The 18,806-nt window shown below is 41.8% G+C and overlaps 1 protein-coding gene across 2 annotated transcripts; it reads left to right on the plus strand.

The window, feature by feature from the left end:
* Positions 1-3,354: 3,354 nt before the first annotated feature.
* AKAP17A (A-kinase anchoring protein 17A) lies at positions 3,355-15,254 on the plus strand. 2 transcript variants are annotated; one of them, XM_083611887.1, is made up of 5 exons: positions 3,355-3,553; positions 5,020-6,200; positions 8,704-8,852; positions 11,550-11,790; positions 13,372-15,254. In XM_083611887.1, exons 2-5 carry the CDS (start codon positions 5,439-5,441, stop codon positions 14,266-14,268), a joined length of 2,049 nt encoding a protein of 682 aa, XP_083468013.1. In that variant the 5' UTR covers positions 3,355-3,553; positions 5,020-5,438; the 3' UTR covers positions 14,269-15,254. The 2 variants fall into 2 exon arrangements, with proteins under 2 accessions (XP_083468013.1, XP_083468014.1); XM_083611888.1 differs by having other exon boundaries at positions 3,407-3,649.
* Positions 15,255-18,806: the final 3,552 nt, after the last annotated feature.

Genomic DNA, 18,806 nt, shown 5'->3' on the forward strand with positions numbered 1-18,806 from the left:
ATTCCCTCAAAGCTTAATCTCATGGAAACAGCTTCCTCTAGCGGAGTTCTAATGTAATAAATTAGTTTTACTCAATGGTGTATTTAACAACATGCAATATAATCAGCCATTTGCTTGTTCAATGGGGCTTACTAAGATGTAAGTCCTATTATGTCAAATGGAACTTACTCCCAGGTAACTGGAAAAACTATGTTAAAGAGTGAAGCAAGTGGCAAGCCATTCTCAACTATCTGGACAATATTTTTAAATAGGGTGGGGGGTGAAGTCAGAGCTTGTGGACAGAGCAATTTTTGTACAATTTGGTTTTTAAAAAGCACACACAATCAGAGACAGATTCGAAAAGCATGGTCTGGCAAGAATTTTATTTGCAAAGGAATAATTGTAAGATGTCAATGTAGGAAACTAAAATAGTCTATTCTTCTTGGGAAATGAGTCTGAACTGATTTAAGCTTTTTGTTATCTACATACTTGCTTGATGACCTGCATATGGGAAAGAAATAGATACCATGGGCAGGCCACAGTCTGCTAAACCATTTGGTCTAGGAAAGGAAGGCTAGATTCTGGCCTCTAGTCACCCTGATCATAAGGATCTAAGGAAGAGACTTCAGTAGTGCTTTCACTTTCCAAGCCAAATGGAGCACAACTTCCCTCAATGAGGCATTTATTATATTCAAAATACATCATCCAATCCTACATCATCCAAACTAATACTGGTTTGTTTTTAAAATAATATTTTAATTAAATTTTCAACAGAAATAACAAAAATAAAAAACAAACCACCACCACCACAACCAAAGAAAATTATACACAAAAACAGTATCAAATCCAAAGGGAATCTCTTGACTTCCCTCCCCTCCATGCCCGGATTCCTTAAATTTCCTTTTCAACTGCATATCATTTCTACTTGAAATTATTTTTCTACCCCAACTTTCCTGTACTATTTCTTAAAATCCTGCCAATGTATTAACCTGTTTGCAATACTTTTGTAAATACATAATAAACATTTCCCATTCTTTTTAAAATTTCTTGCCATCTTGATTTCTGAGCCTTTCCAGTTAATTTCGTGAAACTAATACTGTTCAATGAAAACAGCTTGCAAGTTTACTTATGAGCTGTCATATAATGAAAAGCATCATGCTGGTCTTAATGGTCCAAACACAGCAGCTATTAAAGCACATGAAAGCACACACATGGAATAAGGTAAAAGGTAAAGGGACCCCTGTCCATTAGGTCCACTCGTGACCAACTCTGGGGTTGTGGCGCTCATCTCGCTTTATTGGCCGAGGGAGCTGGCGTACAGCTTCCAGGTCATGTGGCCAGCATGACTAAGCCGCTTCTGGCGAACCAGAGCAGAATACAGAAACGCCGTTTACCTTCCCGCCGGAGCGGTACCTATTTATCTACTTGCACTTTGACGTGCTTTTGAACTGCTAGGTTGGCAGGAGCAGGGACCGAGCAACGGGAGCTCACACCATCACAGGGATCCGAACCACCGACCTTCTGATCGGCAAGTCTTAGGCTCTGTGGTTTAACCCACAGTGCCACCCACGTCCCAGACCACATGGAATAAGACCATGGGTCAAATCCCCACTTGGCCATGAAGCTCACTGGGTGACGTTAAGCCAGCCACCATCTGTCAGCCTAGCCCAGAGCTTTCCACACTGTGTGTTGCGGCACGTTTGTGTGTTGGCTGCAGTGTGTAGGTGTGTCGCGCAAATGCTCCCTGCATTCCTCCAGAGGATGGAAAGGAGTTAGTATAACCTCTGGTTTGCTAGTAAAACTGAACTACTGTGTCATTAAATGATACAGGTCTAAAAAGGTGTGTCACCAACATGAAAAGTTTGGAAAGCTCTGGCCTAGCCCACCTCACAGGGCTGTTGTAGAAGATAATCATGTATGTCACCTTGATCTCCTTAGAAGAAAAGTGAGATATAATTAGAAATAAAATTAAGTAAGTACACCCTTATTCAGTGTGATGTACATTGACCCTGCTGTATGTCACGGTCAACGTGGGTCAGATTTTATGTTGAGTTGGCTGCTGAATTTATCACAACTCAGCTTTCTGACACACAAAATTGTCTTTTGTTGTTGTTGTTTAGTCGTGTCCGACTCTTCGTGACCCCATGGACCAGAGCACGCCAGGCACTCCTGTCTTCCACTGCCTCCCGCAGTTTGGTCAAACTCATGCTGGTAGCTTCAAGAACACTGTCCAACCATCTTGTCCTCTGTCATCCCCTTCTCTTTCCCAACATCAGGGTCTTTTCCAGGGAATACAAAATTGTCCAGTTTTCTTTTAAAAACCCACTATACTGTTAATTGGAGATTTTAAAACAAGAACAAAATAGTCTCAACGTCTTTTCCTTCGCTTGACATACGTTGAAAATTCGCACTGAACCACTAGATGGCAGCCCACCTTTAACGATGTAACTCCAGGAAGACAGTGATTTTTCTACGGTTGGGAAGCCCAATTCTTTTTAAACTCTATGATCTTAGTTCCATAGATTTATATACAGTATTTTAAGAATCTTTGTAACGTATCTTTGTCTCATCAGGAGGAATAATTGGTCTAACTTTGGAAAAGTCATTCTTGCAGCTTTCCTTGGAAGTGACAAATTCCCACAGATTAGAATACGATATTTGAATCTAGGGAGTCGTGTTGCTGTTGTTTTAACTTACATTTCTTTATATATCGCAGCTGTGCTTAGACACCAGCGTGAGCCCGCTCTCAGAATCAACAAGTCGCAGGCTACTAGCAGCAAAAAGAGGCACCCGTACTCCTATTAATTGCGGTCTTGCTTTGTATGAACGGCTTAAAAATAGTAATAGTCCCAACGGTGCAAATTCTAAAGCAAACGAGATCCATTGCCACGATACTTCAAAATTAGAGAACGGTATGAATGCTAGCACATTTGCAAAGCCAAGCAGGCTCCGGGCTGCTTTCAAATTGGATGCTGGAGATTCTTGCATTGCAGGGGGTTGGACTAGATGACCCTCGGACCCTCTTCCAATTCTATGACTCTGTAAGATGAGACCTGAGACTGCTGATCATTTTTTTATTAATAATCCCAAGACAAAACACGCATCACATTACAGTTGAAGCTCTAGCTACCCAAATTTATTCCGCGGCCGCCGCCGCATGCATGCAGGAGGAGCCGCGCGTCCCGCCGATCCGCGAGCAACTCAGAAAACTTTTCCCTCGGCGTCTTGAAACCTGAAGTGCATATCACGCGTGTCCCTCTACATTCCGCGCTCGCCGTCTCTCTGTGTGCACCAAGCCCTTATAAGGACATTCCCTTCACTCTATAGCGGGCGTCCTGCGGGCCCGCCCTCGTTTATCTCGGAGGAAGCGGAAGTGCTTTTGTTTTGGTGGCGCTGGGCACTGTGGGAAGGCCGGTGCGGTGCGCGCGTGCGCGGTAGGCCGGACGAGAGGGCGAGAGAGGCGACCGCGGGTTACCCTGGAGAGGAGGAGGAAGAAGGCGGGCGTCGGCGGCGCGGGGCTGCTCCTTCCTCCTCAGTTTGGCGGAGGCCAGATGTGCCAAGGACCGGGCGCGCGGTAGGTGCCTCCTCTTGCCCACCGCTCCGCCTATAGCCAGTCGCCCACAGTGCGCGTGTGCTGTTGTGCGTGTGTCAGGACCGACACGTTTCCTGGGTGCGTGTCTGTGCGGGAGACGCCAGCCTGCCTTCGGGCCCGTTGTGGCACTTAGCCCACCTCCGAAAAAAGCGAATGTCCTCTGCTCAAGTTCTCTATTCTGTGCTCATCGCCCCCCCTTTTTTCTCTCCAACAGCTCCTTTTTCTAAGTCTGCAGCCCCAGCACGACGTCGTCTTTCTTTCTTTCTTTCTTTCTTTCTTTCTTTCTTTCTTTCTTTCTTTCACCAGACTCCTGGTGGCTCCTTTCACCTGCGCTCAGGGCACTAGGCTTCCCTGCCCTTCCCCTGGAGTCAGAATCGGAAGAATCTTTATTTGCATCAGCCACTAGCCATAGGAATAAAATAAAATGTACTGAAGATAGAGGTAAAACTTGACCATAGAAAATACATTTTGGGGATTTGCATCAATAAGCCTTTCTCTGGTTTCATCCTCACAGCAGCACTGTGAGGTAGGCTAGGACCGTTTTCTAGTCCATGGCCAGGTGGGGGTGGATGTGAACCTAGGTCTCTCTCACTGGCCTTAGTACACAACACACTGCCAGTGTTGCATATTGTGCGGTCAGTCTTTTTGTTTCGGACCTGAAACCCTTCTTTAGCACCAGCCTGAAAAGTGGGGCCTACCCGATTCATTGCCCAATTTCTTCTTCCTTGTGTTTTAGGGAGTGTGCACTGAATACTGGGAGCAAACTGGAGGTAGCTGTCACCTTCATGCTCCCTGGAGACAATCTGGCCAGCTTTTGTTGGAAACAAAATGCTGGGTTGGATAGGCTTTTTGGCCTGAGCCAGCAGGACTCTCCTTACATTCTCCTGCTTTTCCCATTGACCAGCATATTACGTAGTTGCATAATTTAATTTTATGGTGTTAAATTAATTGCTATATTGATTGAAAGTAGAATATATTCATTCACCTTTTACAAATAGTAAAATACTTTTAACTTGCATGACAATTTAGTAAATTCTCTTTTTATCTTAACTGTTGTAGTTAATTTCTGAGTTAGGGTTGCTGAAACATTTTATGTTTCATGCAAGTAATGCTAATGAAAATATTATCAACTTAGGCTGTAGTCCTAACCCCATTTACCTGAGAGTAAGTCCCATTTAATTCAGTAGGATTTACCTCTGAATAGACAGGTTTAGGATTGCAGTACTTGTCAGTTGGATGTATTCTCATTGTGTAACAATAGTTTGTAAATTTTGCTCGGCATAGCAAATATATAATGCACGTGCTATACTTAATACTTTCCCAGAAATCATTTTATAGTAACTTTGGCTTTGAGGTGTTTGCTGCTCTTCAGTGCTTCATTAACTAAAAATAATCCTGTGTTTGGTTTAATAGGATGGAAAGTAAGACTCTTAATTCATTTGTTTCAGTTTCACACAGGTTTCTGTATCCACTCGAATTCATCTCAGTTGTGATGCATCAAACAACCTGCAATGAATTTGAAGCAAAAGACTACAGCTATTTCTCTGCATCTTCAGTTTCTTCTTAAACACAGTTAACTTTCTTAGTACCCATCACACAGCTTTGCAGTTTCTCTGCAGTTGGAGTACAGAAGTGCAGTGTGATTAGGAAAGAGCGTAATATTTTGTTGTGGACTCTCTCTCTCTCTCTCTATATATATATCGTTTTGATAAATTTTAACAGAGGACTTGTTCTTAAGCCTTTGAATGCTGCTTTCAGGAAACTGTTAAAATGATCATTTATTCAAAGAAAGGAACCACTTTCTGCCAGTGTCTAAATCACAGATAAGCCTACTATCCCTTGTTTGCTTATTGTCCTTTTTGTAGCTATGGCAGCTGCTACAATAGTTCATGACACATCAGAAGCAGTGGAGCTTTGTGCTCCTTATGGGCTATACCTTAAGCCCATTACAAAAATGACTATCAGTGTGGCACTTCCTCAGTTAAAGCAGCCTGGGAAGTCTATTTCAAACTGGGAAGTGATGGAAAGGCTGAAAGGAATGGTGCAAACACATCAGTTCTCAACCTTGCGGATATCTAAAAGCACCATGGATTTCATTCGCTTTGAAGGAGAGGTAGAAAATAAGAGTCTGGTTAAATCCTTCCTTGCATGCCTGGATGGTAAAACTATAAAACTTAGTGGCTTTTCAGACATTTTAAAAGTCCGTGCTGCAGAATACAAAATTGACTTTCCTACTCGACATGACTGGGACTCCTTTTTTCGTGATGCAAAAGATATGAATGAAACTCTGCCAGGGGAAAGGCCAGACACTATTCATCTGGAGGGCTTGCCTTGTAAATGGTTTGCGCTGAAAGACTCTGGCTCAGAAAAACCAAGTGAAGAAGTTCTTATTAAAGTGTTCAGTAAATTTGGGGAAATACGGAATGTGGACATACCCATGTTGGACCCGTATAGGGAAGAAATGACTGGCAGAAACTTTCATACGTTCAGTTTTGGAGGCCATTTGAATTTTGAAGCTTATGTTCAGTATGAGGAATATGCAGGTTTCATCAAGGCTATGAACGCTTTGCGAGGGATGAAGCTGATGTACAAAGGTGAAGATGGCAAAGCAGTGGCTTGTAACTTAAAGGTGAGATACTGTTGAGCTGTTCCTAGGAGAAAATTCTTCAAAGAAACATGTTCTTTTCCTTTATATTTTGATGTGCTGGTGCTTAAGTTACCAGTTTTAGGTGCATGCACCCCATAGTGAACCTTTAGAGGCATTTATTTTAAACATTTGTATGCCACCTTTCCACAAATGGTACCCAAAGCGTTGCCCAACTAAATGGTGTGGGGAATGTAACTTTGAATATGACAGAAGGAGCAACTCGCAAAGAAAATGTCACAAATTATAGTAACTGTGAAGTATGAATTGGGGGAATGTGCTGTCACTAGTTCTTAACAAGATACGGGTATACAGTTTATGAATTGTAATGATGTAGCAGACGTCTGAAAGACTAAATATATAGAGCAGCTGCCAGTGCAGCTTCTCTTTGTGCAGCAGAAATCCACTTGCACAAAAGTGCTTTTGGTTTTCTTATTTCTCCTTCAGCAACATCCCTGCCCCCCTCAAAAAAACAAGAAAAATAAATCTGCTCCAGTAGTGGGAGGATAGGAAGGGGAGCCCTGTTTCCTGTATGGATGCCCACTTACCCTACATTTGATCTCACCCATAGTCTCTTTTGGGATGCGGGTGGCGTGTGGGTTGAACCACAGAGCCTAGGGCTTGCCGATCAGAAGGTCGGTGGTTCGAATCCCCGCGATGGGGTGAGCTCCCGTTGCTCGGTCCCTGCTCCTGCCAACCTAGCAGTTCGAAAGCACGTCAAAATTGCAAGTAGATAAATAGGTACCGCTCTGGCGGGAAGATAAACGGCGTTTCCTTGTGCTGCTCTGGTTCGCCAGATGCGGCTTAGTCATGCTGGCCACATGACCCGGAAGCTGAACGCCGGCTCCCTCGGCCAATAAAGCGAGATGAGCGCCGCAACCCCAGAGTCGGCCCTGACTGGACCTAATGGTCAGGGGTCCCTTTACCCTTTACCTTTATAGTCTCTTTTAAGTCAGATGATCTCAAAAAAATACATTAAAAGCATATCCAGTCTTTTTGTAAACCTGAGTATTTTGTGGCATCCTTCTGAATTGCCTTTTGCATTGCTTCCTGTGCTTCATTCTGTGCTTACTTTTTTGAAGTTCGTGCCCTTTTCCTAGGCCCTATCGAAGCATGCTGTTTCACACACTAGAGAGAGTGGGGACATGCTGCCTAGCTGCTTCTCCTTTATATTCTAGTGTTCACCTTCTAGTTCTCACCTGTGCCTACCCTTGTTCCCCGTCTCAATGTAGGGATGGAAATATCTATAGCAGGGAGCTTGCTGCATTCATATAGGTTCCCTATGGGATTGAAACTCTACATGATTCTAAATTGCACATGGATCTCATAAGTAAAGCAAGCTCCCCACTGCACATATTCACCATCCAGGGAAGTAGAAGGGCATGGAGCCTGGTATGGGGACATGATGGGAGCTGGACCAACTGCTGTGTCTCTAGTCTCTCTTATATTATTCTAATTGCATTGGGGAATTGAATACCAAAATAGGGCTCTGCTACATGTGGGAACAGAGAGTAGGAGTGACGTAATAGGCTAAAGTTGCCTTGTGAGAGACTGATGGTTGGGCATTTCATACACTATTTCATGCAATTCCTAATTTAAAATTAAAGTTATTTTGCCAGTCTCCTATTTTTTGACATTCATGTAATCATAACACTGAAAAGAAGAGCAATTGTTCTGGCATTATTCATCTTTATCTTTCCAGCTGATTTTTTTTTAATAGTATATAATTCCATGTTTAATATGTTCTGTTAAAGAACAGAGTGAACTCTATGTAAAATTAGAGTTTGCATTTAGAAGTAACAATATTTATCTAGTCAGCAGTTTAACTAGAAAGGCATGTGGGTAAGTTAGTGGTTTTAACAGTACGAGTGGGCATCTAGGAAAATAGTTGGATCAGCCCCTCAATTACTGGAAATTTGCTGTTATCTGCATTGCAATATGGTTTCAGGCATGCAACCTTTGTGTTCCTTTTGAATGCAGTCCATTGAATGCAGTCCTATGTGAGCAGGGATTTGCCGTTCAATTTGATAATGATGCATTCAACATTGGAATCTTTCAGTGTTCCCATTTTATGGATGGATTAATTGGAATTGTATTTGCATACCACCTAGTCAATAATGTCCTCTGGGCGTCCCTTTTCCTTGTTCTTCCTAAGGACAAGTAAACACTAGGAAGCCTGTCATTTACAGTTCAAAAATCTTGCAAGGCTTTTTTGATAATTACTTAAGGAGGCACACTGCGGCAAAATATGAGAACCACTGTCGTTCAGGACTATTAAAGGTTAAGAATGAATATGCTTAACTGTGATAATATACATTAAGTTAGTGTCTGCTAATGTGGACAGACCTGATGTGGCTTAGTTTTCAAGCTTCTGTAACTGGTAACCAACCACAAGTGTACCATTCTAAAATGCACAATGAAATCAAATGGAACACTTAAAAATCTGTGTACTTTAATGTGAATACTTTTTGTTCTGTGCCTGTAAAAGGTTTCATTTGATTCAACAAAACACCTGAGTGATGCTTCAATTAAGAAACGTCAGCTTGAAAGGCAGAAGCTCCAAGAGCTTGAAAAACAGAGAGAAGAACAAAAACGTAAAGAAAAAGAAGCAGAGGAAAGACAAAAAGAGGAGGAAAGGTACGCTTCCTTCCTAAGAAATAACAAACTCTGTTGATGTTTTTGTACTTGTAAAATGCAACATAGTTATTTCTGTTCTTATATTTTGGGCTGTTTACTACTCAGATGTTTTGAATATTGTAAACCATTTGTATTTTGCTTTATGTAAATGTTTACATTAAGAAACCATAAATTGGGGTGTTTGATACAACCTTTTGGAAAATGCTACTATTCATCTAGAAAGCACAACAATAGACCATTCACTGTTGCTTCTGACAGTAAAATCAATCTAAGAAAATAACAGATTCTGAACAAGGCCTTTTCCACTTTCAGCTAATTAAGCTTAACACACTTGATCCTGTTAATATGTGTCTTTAGTTAAGCTCCTGTAGGTCTAATGTGGAGTAGCCAACTTGGTGATCTGAAGATGTTGTTGGGCTAGAACTCCCTTCGGCTCCAGCCAGCATGGCTAGTAGTTTGGGATGACAAGGGTTTATAGCGCCACAAAATCTGGAGTGACCATGTTGGCTACCCCTGGTCTAGTACAATCTGTTTAAAGCTTCTGATAGAACACCAAGCTGCAGTCTTTGATGAAATTACTTCAGAACAGTTCCATTGACACTGCACTTGTGAATGGTTACTCTGTACATTTCTCTTGAGCATCTTATTTATCAAAGTGTTACTGAGCATGTTATGAATAAGGCTGGTATATTTTGTTGGCTTGTGGGTGGAGATAATTAATATGCCACCAAACATGTTTAATTCCATGATTCTAGACCATGGGGTGATACCATTTAGTCATACTCAGAGGACGCCCATTGAAATAAAGTCTACTGATTTCATTGGTTCTGTTTTGAACATGGATAGCATCAAATGGCTTTCAGTAGCTCTTTGATACTCTTGGCAGTGTTCTATTGCAGTAAGAATAAATAAATAATAATAATAAACCTTTATTGTCACTACACCACCTGTGTGCATTGAAATTAAACGAGCCCCCCCCCCCATACACTCAGTCTTGTTCTCACTCTGTGTGCTTGTTGGAAATCAATTGCACCACTATTTTTTTCCATTCAGCAGCCCAACAGCCCACGGATAAAAACTGTTCTTTAACCTGTTGGTGCGGCTGACTATACTTCTGTGTCTCCTACCTGAAGGTAGGAGATTAAAGAGGTGCTGGCCAGGGTCTGAGTCATCCCTAAGAATTTTCCTCACTCTCCTGAGGCAGCAGTCTCCTGCGATGTCATCTAGCGAACTCAGGGGACAGCCCATAATGTCATGTGCTGTATTCGCCACCTGCTGTAGGGACTTCCTGTCCATGGCTGTCAAACCAGCATACCACACTGTAATACAGTATGAAAGGACACTTTCTATTGTGGCCCGGTAGAAGGAGATCATCAGTTTTTGTTTGACTTTTTTCTTTCGCAAGACCCTGAGGAAATGGAGTCTCTGTTGGCCCTTCCTAACCACCTGGGTTGTATTGATTTTCCAAGTGAGGTCTTCACTAAGGTAGACTCCCAGGAATTTAAAGGAAGAGACTATCTCCACACAGCCCCCCCCCCCGATATACAATTGGGCTAGTTCCCCTCTCTTCCTCCGAAAGTCCAACACCATCTCCTTTGTCTTACTGATATTTAGGTGCAAGTTGTTCTCTAGGCACCATGTCAAGACTTTTTGAACCTCCCTATATGCTGATTCATCTCCACCTCTAATTAGACCCATTATAGTGGTATCATCTGCAAACTTAATAATTACAGTAGATGGATCGGATGAGATACAGTCATGTATACAACGAGTACAGGTAAGGACTCAGCACGCATCCCTGTGGGGTGCCAGTGCTGAGCTTCAGAGAGGTAGATGTAACAGGCCCAATCCTCTATTTGTGTGCGATCCCTCAGAAAGTCTTTTGTCCAATCACAGATGGTAGAAGAAAGGTCCAGGTCCCTCAGCTTTTTAATAAGAATGTCTGGAAGGATGGTATTAAAAGCCGAGCTGTAATCAATAAACAGCATTCTGACATAATTCTCCAGTCTCTTAAGATGACTCGCTGCAAGGTGAAAAGCTGTGGCTATGGCATCATCTGTTGACCTATTTCTCCTATAAGCGAACTGGTGTTCATCAAAATCTGGTGGAAAACGTGTCCTAAGATGTTGAAGAACCAATCTCTCAAAGCATTTCATCACTACAGATGTTAATAGCACAGCTCTTGCAGTTTGATGGCTTTAGCTGCATAAATTACACCCAAACTTAATGATGCAGAGCTAGCTTTATGCCAGATAGAAGGTATGGCATCTATCCTCAGAATGTGAGCAGTTCTTCTCACACCTTGCATTACCACCTTTCTGATGAAAACAGGTGTTGTAATGGCCAATTCTGTTAATGTGTATTAGACTTAACAAATAAGGATGTGATTTATGGTGTTCTTGATACCACGTTCTTATCCATAAAATGATTAAAATAGTATCAGTTCTGTTTTACCTTCTTGTTGTGGCTTGGGAAAATATTCAGAAATGTTGCTTTGTGCTCAATATGGCTTCGTTTCTTACTTCTGTTTTGTAAGACTTCAATCCTTAACAAAGGAGCAGTTCTTTGAAATTGGTGAGGTTTAACCTCCAAATGAATTTGAAGCTGTTGGTAATAGTTTTGTTTGTTTGTTTGAAGAATTCTTTAAAATCCTTTAAAATTGAACCTATTGCGACTAACTGCAATCTTTATCCTTAGGAAACAGAAAGAACTTGAGGAATTGGAGAGAGAGAGAAAGAGAGAAGAGAAATTGCGCAAAAGAGAGCAGAAACAAAAGGATCGTGAAATTCGTAGAAACAAAAAGCGGCTTGAAAAAATACAAGCTGAGGAGCAAAAAAAACTACAAGAGAAAATAAAGCTTGAGGAGAGGAAGCTTCTCTTAGCTCAGAGAAACCTTCAGTCTATTCGATTAATTGCTGAACTGCTGAGCAGAGCGAAGGTAACTGGTTGTTTGTTTTTAAGGTTTGGACATGTGTGCATGGGAAAGCAGTATAACCCCCCCCCCAGCAGCTTATAAATGAGGATTTGATAAATTACACACACACAAACACAAATGGATTTCTTCTCTCTATTTTATAATGATGCCTCTTCAGTTACTCCATTTTAAATAATGTTCATAGCACCTTGCTGTTAGCATTGTGTTTTGACTAGGCTAACAACCCAACTCTGTCTTCCTGTTTGAAGGACGAATAGGCTACTGTGTTTTCCGACATCATAAAGCTGAACCAGAGTGTCATGCAATCTGTGCAAAAGGGACAAAAACCTGTATCCAGGAAGCATGCATAGGACCTGGGAGTTGGGCATCAAGGGTCTCCCTTTATCCCGTGCCGTTACCTGAGTTTCTCCAGTAAGGGATCATGACCAGCATTGGGATAGTCATGAAGCTTGCCACATCAAAGTCCTTTCTGAGTTCACAAGAATGCAATTGTTGCATTTGAGGAGTTAACGTTGTTATGTGTTTGTATCAAGGACCTTTTCAAGTATAGCTTGTGCTCATTTGCCAGGTTTAGGACACTGATTTTGCTGCTGTGGCACAAATAACAATTTGTCAGTTTCATGAGATCACTCTGCTTATAAATTTATTTAGGACCTGAATAGTAATTTACAGAGACTTGAAAACCTAGGAAAATCTAGCAATCCATTCAAGGAGAATAAAAAAAAACTAAAATAAAGTTCCGACTTTCCTTAATCTCAAGCCTTTCTTAAATCTTAAAGTCTTCATGTCATCAAGTTGACAACAGTGCAAAATTATTTGTTGCAAAAGTTGATCAGTATAAAGTAGAGTTTGTTTTTTGGTCCTTTTGAGCTTCTTTGTTGGGTTGTTCAGACTTGTTTCCTAGGAACTGATCTGCTTTGAACCTATTTCAGAAAGGCTGCTGGATTGCATTAACAATTTAAGAATGAGAAGCAGGAAATCTGCTATGGTTCTGTCCTTTAGTGTGTTGGTGAGTGCTGAGATGGGCAATTCTTTTTGGCCCTGAGAGTTGCATTTGGTGGGTGGAGAGCACACACACTCACATGCAAGCTCACAAACCTTTCTTTCAGCAAGCCCAATGGGTACACACACCAATTGTCCATGAATTCTCAGCTCCTCCCAGTGCCAGTCAGCTGAGCAGCAGGAGAGGGGAGGGACATGATAGGCAGAGGTCCTATCACATGCCTCCCCCTTCTCCAGTTCATTGGCTTGGGCAGCATGCTCCCCCAGCCCATCAGACAGGCAGGCTGAGGAAAGCACTATTGCAATAGGCGGTAAAGCCTATTGGTGGAGGGAGCCCTTTCTACCTATGTAAATTGTGTTCCCTGCATATATCTGTTTGTTGGGCTGATGGGGCGTATTGAGTTGGGCTGTAGGGAAGGTCTCTGTGGGATGCAGCCTGCCTACTTGTGGTCCGTGTAGTTCCCTTTTTGGGGAATAGTTTCCCTTCTAACAGTTCTCTGAAGTTGTGCAAGGTTGACCCTGCCATGGAATGAGTGTATTTGATATAGAACTAAGGGAAATCTCTTCTCTCTATATTTTTAGGCAATAAAGCTTATGGAACAGGAGCACAACGAGGAAAAAATCCGCCTTCAGCACTTGGAAGAAAGGAGGAGGCTGCAAGAAGCTGAACTCCGACGGGTAGAGGAAGAAAAAGAGAGAGCTCTTGGATTGCAGAGAAAAGAAAGAGAGTTGAGGGAGAAACTGTTGAGCAACCTCATGAACAAGAAGGTAGAAGAAACCCATCTGAAGAAGAGTGAAGCTAATGTACTGCAGCCTATGCCTTTGAAAGCTCTGGTGGGTGTTCCCCATTGTGTTGCATCTACTTCCATGCTGTCCCCTTTAGCCAAATCGATGCAGCTCTGTCCTAGCAGCATAAAGGCTAATGAAAGTGTGAGCAGTCAGCCAAAGTACTTAAATGGAAGCCTGCATGAGGATGTTCTCATCAAAGACACTAAGATTAATGTCAGTAACAGGGACACCGTTTCCGATGAAAGTAGTTCAGGTGTCCTTTCATGCATTCCTACAAATCAGCAACACAAGACCACCCCAGACCGTGAGCAGAACACCTGCAAGAAAGACTTGCTGTCTGAGCAAGGCAAATGCAATAGGGAGCCGAGTAAGGGGAAGACTCGCTCGTGCAGAGACATGGGCAACCATCATAGCAAGGATAAGACTGAAAAAAGCAGGCACAGAAGAGACTTAAGTAGCGATGATGAAAAATGTCGGAAAGAAAGGCGCCTCCATAAGAAATACTCTGCGAAAGGGAGCAGTCCTGGCCTGAGGAGCTTAAGTCGGGAATATGCACAGCACAGGCGATCCTTAAGCAGAGACAGGAAGGAAGATAAAAGAGGGCGCAGTCATGGCCACAAGAGCACAAGCAAGAAACAAAAGCACCGGAAGAGATCTTTGAGCAACCAAAGAAGCACTTGGAGTAGGTAATGAAGGACTTGGCCTTTTGTAAGGGCTATCTCAGAAAGGACTGTAGTGGAGCTCTCGTTATTCAGTCCAGGGAGGAAAAGAAAACTGATTGGGACTTCTTTTTTTTACTTGAATTTAGTTTATGGAGTCCAATACATATAGCTGCGCTTTTCAGAAATATTTTGGGGGCTTCTTTTATCTGTCAGCAATGTGTTGGCTTTCTACAGTGCTATAAATTCTGATCATTCTTGCTCACGCTTTTTCTGTGATAACCAGCCTAATTAGGCATTCAGCATTTCACTTCATTTTCAAAATTATTGGGTCCTTTTTCATTTCTAATGATTGCAGCCACAGCAATCTTTTGTTTAGAGACTGGCATGTGTATGTTTCTGAAAGGAAATGTAAACTTGACACGTTGACCTACTTGATTCACAGGAAATAAGTAATTCCATCCGGGATTTTTTGGTATCTTAATTGGTGCTAGATGCAACCATATTTTTTATACACTTCTGTGATGCCTTCTTTGCTATTATGACAATTGCAAACTTGATAGATTGTTACAGGGCCCGAATAGACATTGTGTTTGCTACTTTACACATTTTGTTCCATTTTGAAGGAAATATGCCAGGGGTTTGGAGCCTTTGGAAAGCAGATATACAGGCTGCTGTAGTTTTAGTATTCACATTTGACCTTTTCTTTGTTCAAACCATTGGTTGAAATTTTCTTCTACATGCAATTTCACAGGTGTCTATTTTGAAAGAGGGGCCTTCCTGCTAAATTATTTTTATGTGCTACGTTCAGGTTCAGAGTTGTACTTTCTCTTAAGTAACTTTTTAAATAATATATTTGCTTCTGAAAATGAAGCTCGGGAATTTCCCCAAAATATTAACGTTGCAGTGCAAAACCAGCTTTTTACCATCTAATGGTAAAACCACAGAAGCCATTGCCAGTGAACCCAAATTACTGTTTCGTATTTCGGTACATTAAAAGATATATACACCATTAAATATGAATTGGTTTGTCTTTTGTTTTAATAACTGATTATGCAGAATCCTTAACATAAAGTGGTTCTATTTTAAAGCTTCTTCTCTTTTACAAGATAATTTCATTTTTATCTGCTATTTTGCTCTTCCCAGAAGCAGGAACCTTCCCACTGTTCTTTCACATTGATGAAGATTTTTGTTTTATTTCCTGCACCAAAACTTTTTCCCTGAGGTCACATTTGACCTTTGGCATAATACTAGAAATCTCCTTTTTGTTTCTGTATTTCCAACGATGCCTTGATCTTATTGTATATAATATTTAATACTTTCCGTGGCATTTCAGTTTAATATAGCTGTATCTACATTGAAGCATGATCTGACCTAAACTGTGGGGTCAAAGGATTTCAGATGTTATTTGCTCACATTTTCTTTTTTTGCATCCAGAATTTCACAAATTTGAAAGCTTGGGGGACAGGACCTCAAATGCCCTGTTTCTGTGTGAAGCTGTTCAGCCTACACACAGCACTTTGCCATAGTTTACTTTTTGCAACCATGTTAGCTGTTGTACAGCAAGATCCCCCGACCCTTGTGACTAGTTGTTTAGGGGCACATGGGCTGCAGTGGTAAGAGCAGGTTAGGGAAGTCCTGCTATCTGCCCAGAAGCCACCTCATAGTCTTCTGGAGTCTGGTCAAGTTTGCACTTGCACAGGAAGTACTCCAGAGTTCCATGTTTGCCCCTTGATGGTGGATAATAGGTATCCTAATGCTTCAGTCAAATTTTCTAGCCATGCTTGTGTTTGAGAACATCTGTGCACCTGCATATCCAAAATGAGATCAAGCGCTGCTGACAGTGTTCTACATACTTTCTGGTTTCTGTGCAATGAACTTAAAAGCAACATCTCAAATTACAGGGATTTAAAAAAAATGTTTTTTTGAGAGTAGCCGCCGCATAACTGCTGTGGCTTTCTTTTGACCTAAATAGCCTTGAATGAATTCACCCTCACTTAGCCTTTTTTTCCTTTGCCATCTCTGATGGCTTTAAAAGAGATACTCCTGTTAACACAAATTTAGCTGTGAACTTCTAGCCCTCAGGCTAATTGGGCCAGGTTCTTAAAAGGTATCGTCATGAACATAGTTACTTTCGCACATTGCTTTTTTTTTTTTTTTTTTTGCAGAAAACAATTTGTGACACTGGTGGTTTTTCCAGCAGTTCTAATGTTGAGCGTTACCTAATTCAGGCGAGAATTTTCTCTTAGAACGAAATGAGCATGTTTACAAGCTAAAACCCACTCCATCCACTTCACACAGTAATGTGCACAATGTTGCATAACCAGATGCGGATTAGAGTCATGTCTGGCATACAGATGTAGATTGATGAAATGGAGCTAGAGAACAAGGCCGTTTTAAAAAAATCAGAGTGAATTAGAACATCCAAAACAGTAGCTCACTAATAAAATATGCTTTAGTCCCTCAGCCCACTAATTTTAATGTTTGTAGTTTGACACATGAATCAGAAGAACATGGGGTAGTTGGACTTGTATCAAAGAAACTAGGGTTCAAATCCACATGCAGCTTTGAAGCTCAGCACACTTTCTCTCTGAACTTAACATACAGTAAGCCTGCAACTTCCATGTTGTTAAGTTCCAGGGATCATGCCTGAAGCCAAAATCATGCATTGGGTGCAATGGCAGGTGGAATTGCCAAAGTCTTTTCCCCAACAGACCCCAGAACCCTTTCCTCCCCCTTTTAGTTTTTTTGGCCAAGTGTAAAGCTGAATTCACATAAGTTAAATGTGCATAAGTTGCAGGCTCACTGTACCTTACACAATAGTTGTGAGGAAAAAATGGGACAAAGTTCACATTAATACACATAGAACTTGGAATCAAGGTAGTTGCAAATGTGGTAAGTAGTCCAAATGCGACATTGCAGAAAATGTTGGCCTGTTTCTGGCTCTGTGCACATTCTGTGATTGTACTATGCAGCAGCATACATTATTATTGCACAGTTCAGTTTCCTGAGAAGAGACGCTTTCCTATCTTTTAATTTAAAAAACCACATTTTAATTAATTAATTAGCATTAAAAGAGAACATGTGCCGCATTCCGCAGAAGCCTGTGTTTTTTGTCATTAATCTGGCTAGAAATATGTGAGGACTGGATTACCTTTTGTCACAAGTGAAGCACCAATTTTGCTTACTGGCTGCTTTCATCTTCCTCATTGGGAAGGTGCTCCAATCCTTTACTTAGTCTTTCTCACTCAACCATATTCGTTCTGAGATGGGATAACCAGAGGTATCCACAAAAACGGAAAATATTTTCATAACAAGCACTTCGGGCATTAGGTTTGAGCACCTTAAAATATTCTTGGCAAACGAAACCAAACTCTAGTTTTATCTTCATATTCTAATGAGAGCTTAGATGGTAATAATCAAGGACAAAAAGCAGCTTGTGCAACCTTTGCAATGTGTTCAATCAGTTTAGTTATTAGAACTTTCAATCCTCTTTCAGATGCACTACTCTAGTAAATCTTTTCAGCTGATTATCTTGGGCCTCCTAAAGAGACAGATGCCATTTGAGCCATAGCAGGAAAGTGTTGTTTGCATCTGTATCTATCTATCTATCTATCTATCTATCTATCTATCTATCATCTATCTATCTATCTATCTATCTATCTATCTATCATCTATCTATCATCTATCTATATCTATCTATCTATCATCTATCTATCATCTATCTATCTATCTATCTATCTATCATCTATCTACTATCTACTATCTATCTATAAGGTAGATTTCAAAATTACTTTCTTTTTACTGAAAAGGGAGTTGACTCTTCCAAATGTTAAAGGTAAAGGTACCCCGCCCGTACGGGCCAGTCGTGTCCGACTCTAGGGTTGTGTGCCCATCTCACTTAAGAGGCCGGGGGCCAGCACTGTCTGCAGACACTTCTGGCTCACGTGGCCAGCGTGACAAGCTGCATCTGGTGAGCCAGCGCAGCACACGGAAACGCCGTTTACCTTCCTGCTAGTAAGCGGTCCCTATTTATCTACTTGCACCCGGGGGTGCTTTCGAACTGCTAGGTTGGCAGGCGCTGGGACCGAGCAACGGGAGCGCACCCTGCCGCGGGGATTCGAACCGCCGACCTGACGATCGGCAAGTCCTAGGCGTTGAGGTTTTACCCACAGCGCCACCCGCGTCCCTTCCAAATGTTATCTATCTGCATATGCATAGCAACCTCACTGTTGGCACCCATCTGTCTCAAGAGACAATGGAGTGTGCCTCCAGGGGTGAAGGCAAACCGCTGCATTAGCAATACCAAAGTGAGCACCTCAGGGCACAAGCCTGGGCAGCATGGTATAGAGGTCCTGAGCTGCCCAGACAAGAAGATGCTCTTCTCAGACTTGCTGGTGTGGTCCAAAGAAAACACAGTGATACATTTAGCACCAGCTTGGCTGCAGGAGTTGCTGGAAGGAGGTGCACAAGTTGTCATCCAACTGTCTTAGGGACTCCACTTTGGATTTGTGTAGGGTCCTGAGCCTTTTATTCCCCCAAAGATATCCTGCAAGGCACCAGAGGTAT

Source organism: Podarcis filfolensis (assembly GCF_964270895.1).
Source record: "Podarcis filfolensis genome assembly, chromosome: 4".
NCBI lineage: Eukaryota > Metazoa > Chordata > Lepidosauria > Squamata > Lacertidae > Podarcis > Podarcis filfolensis.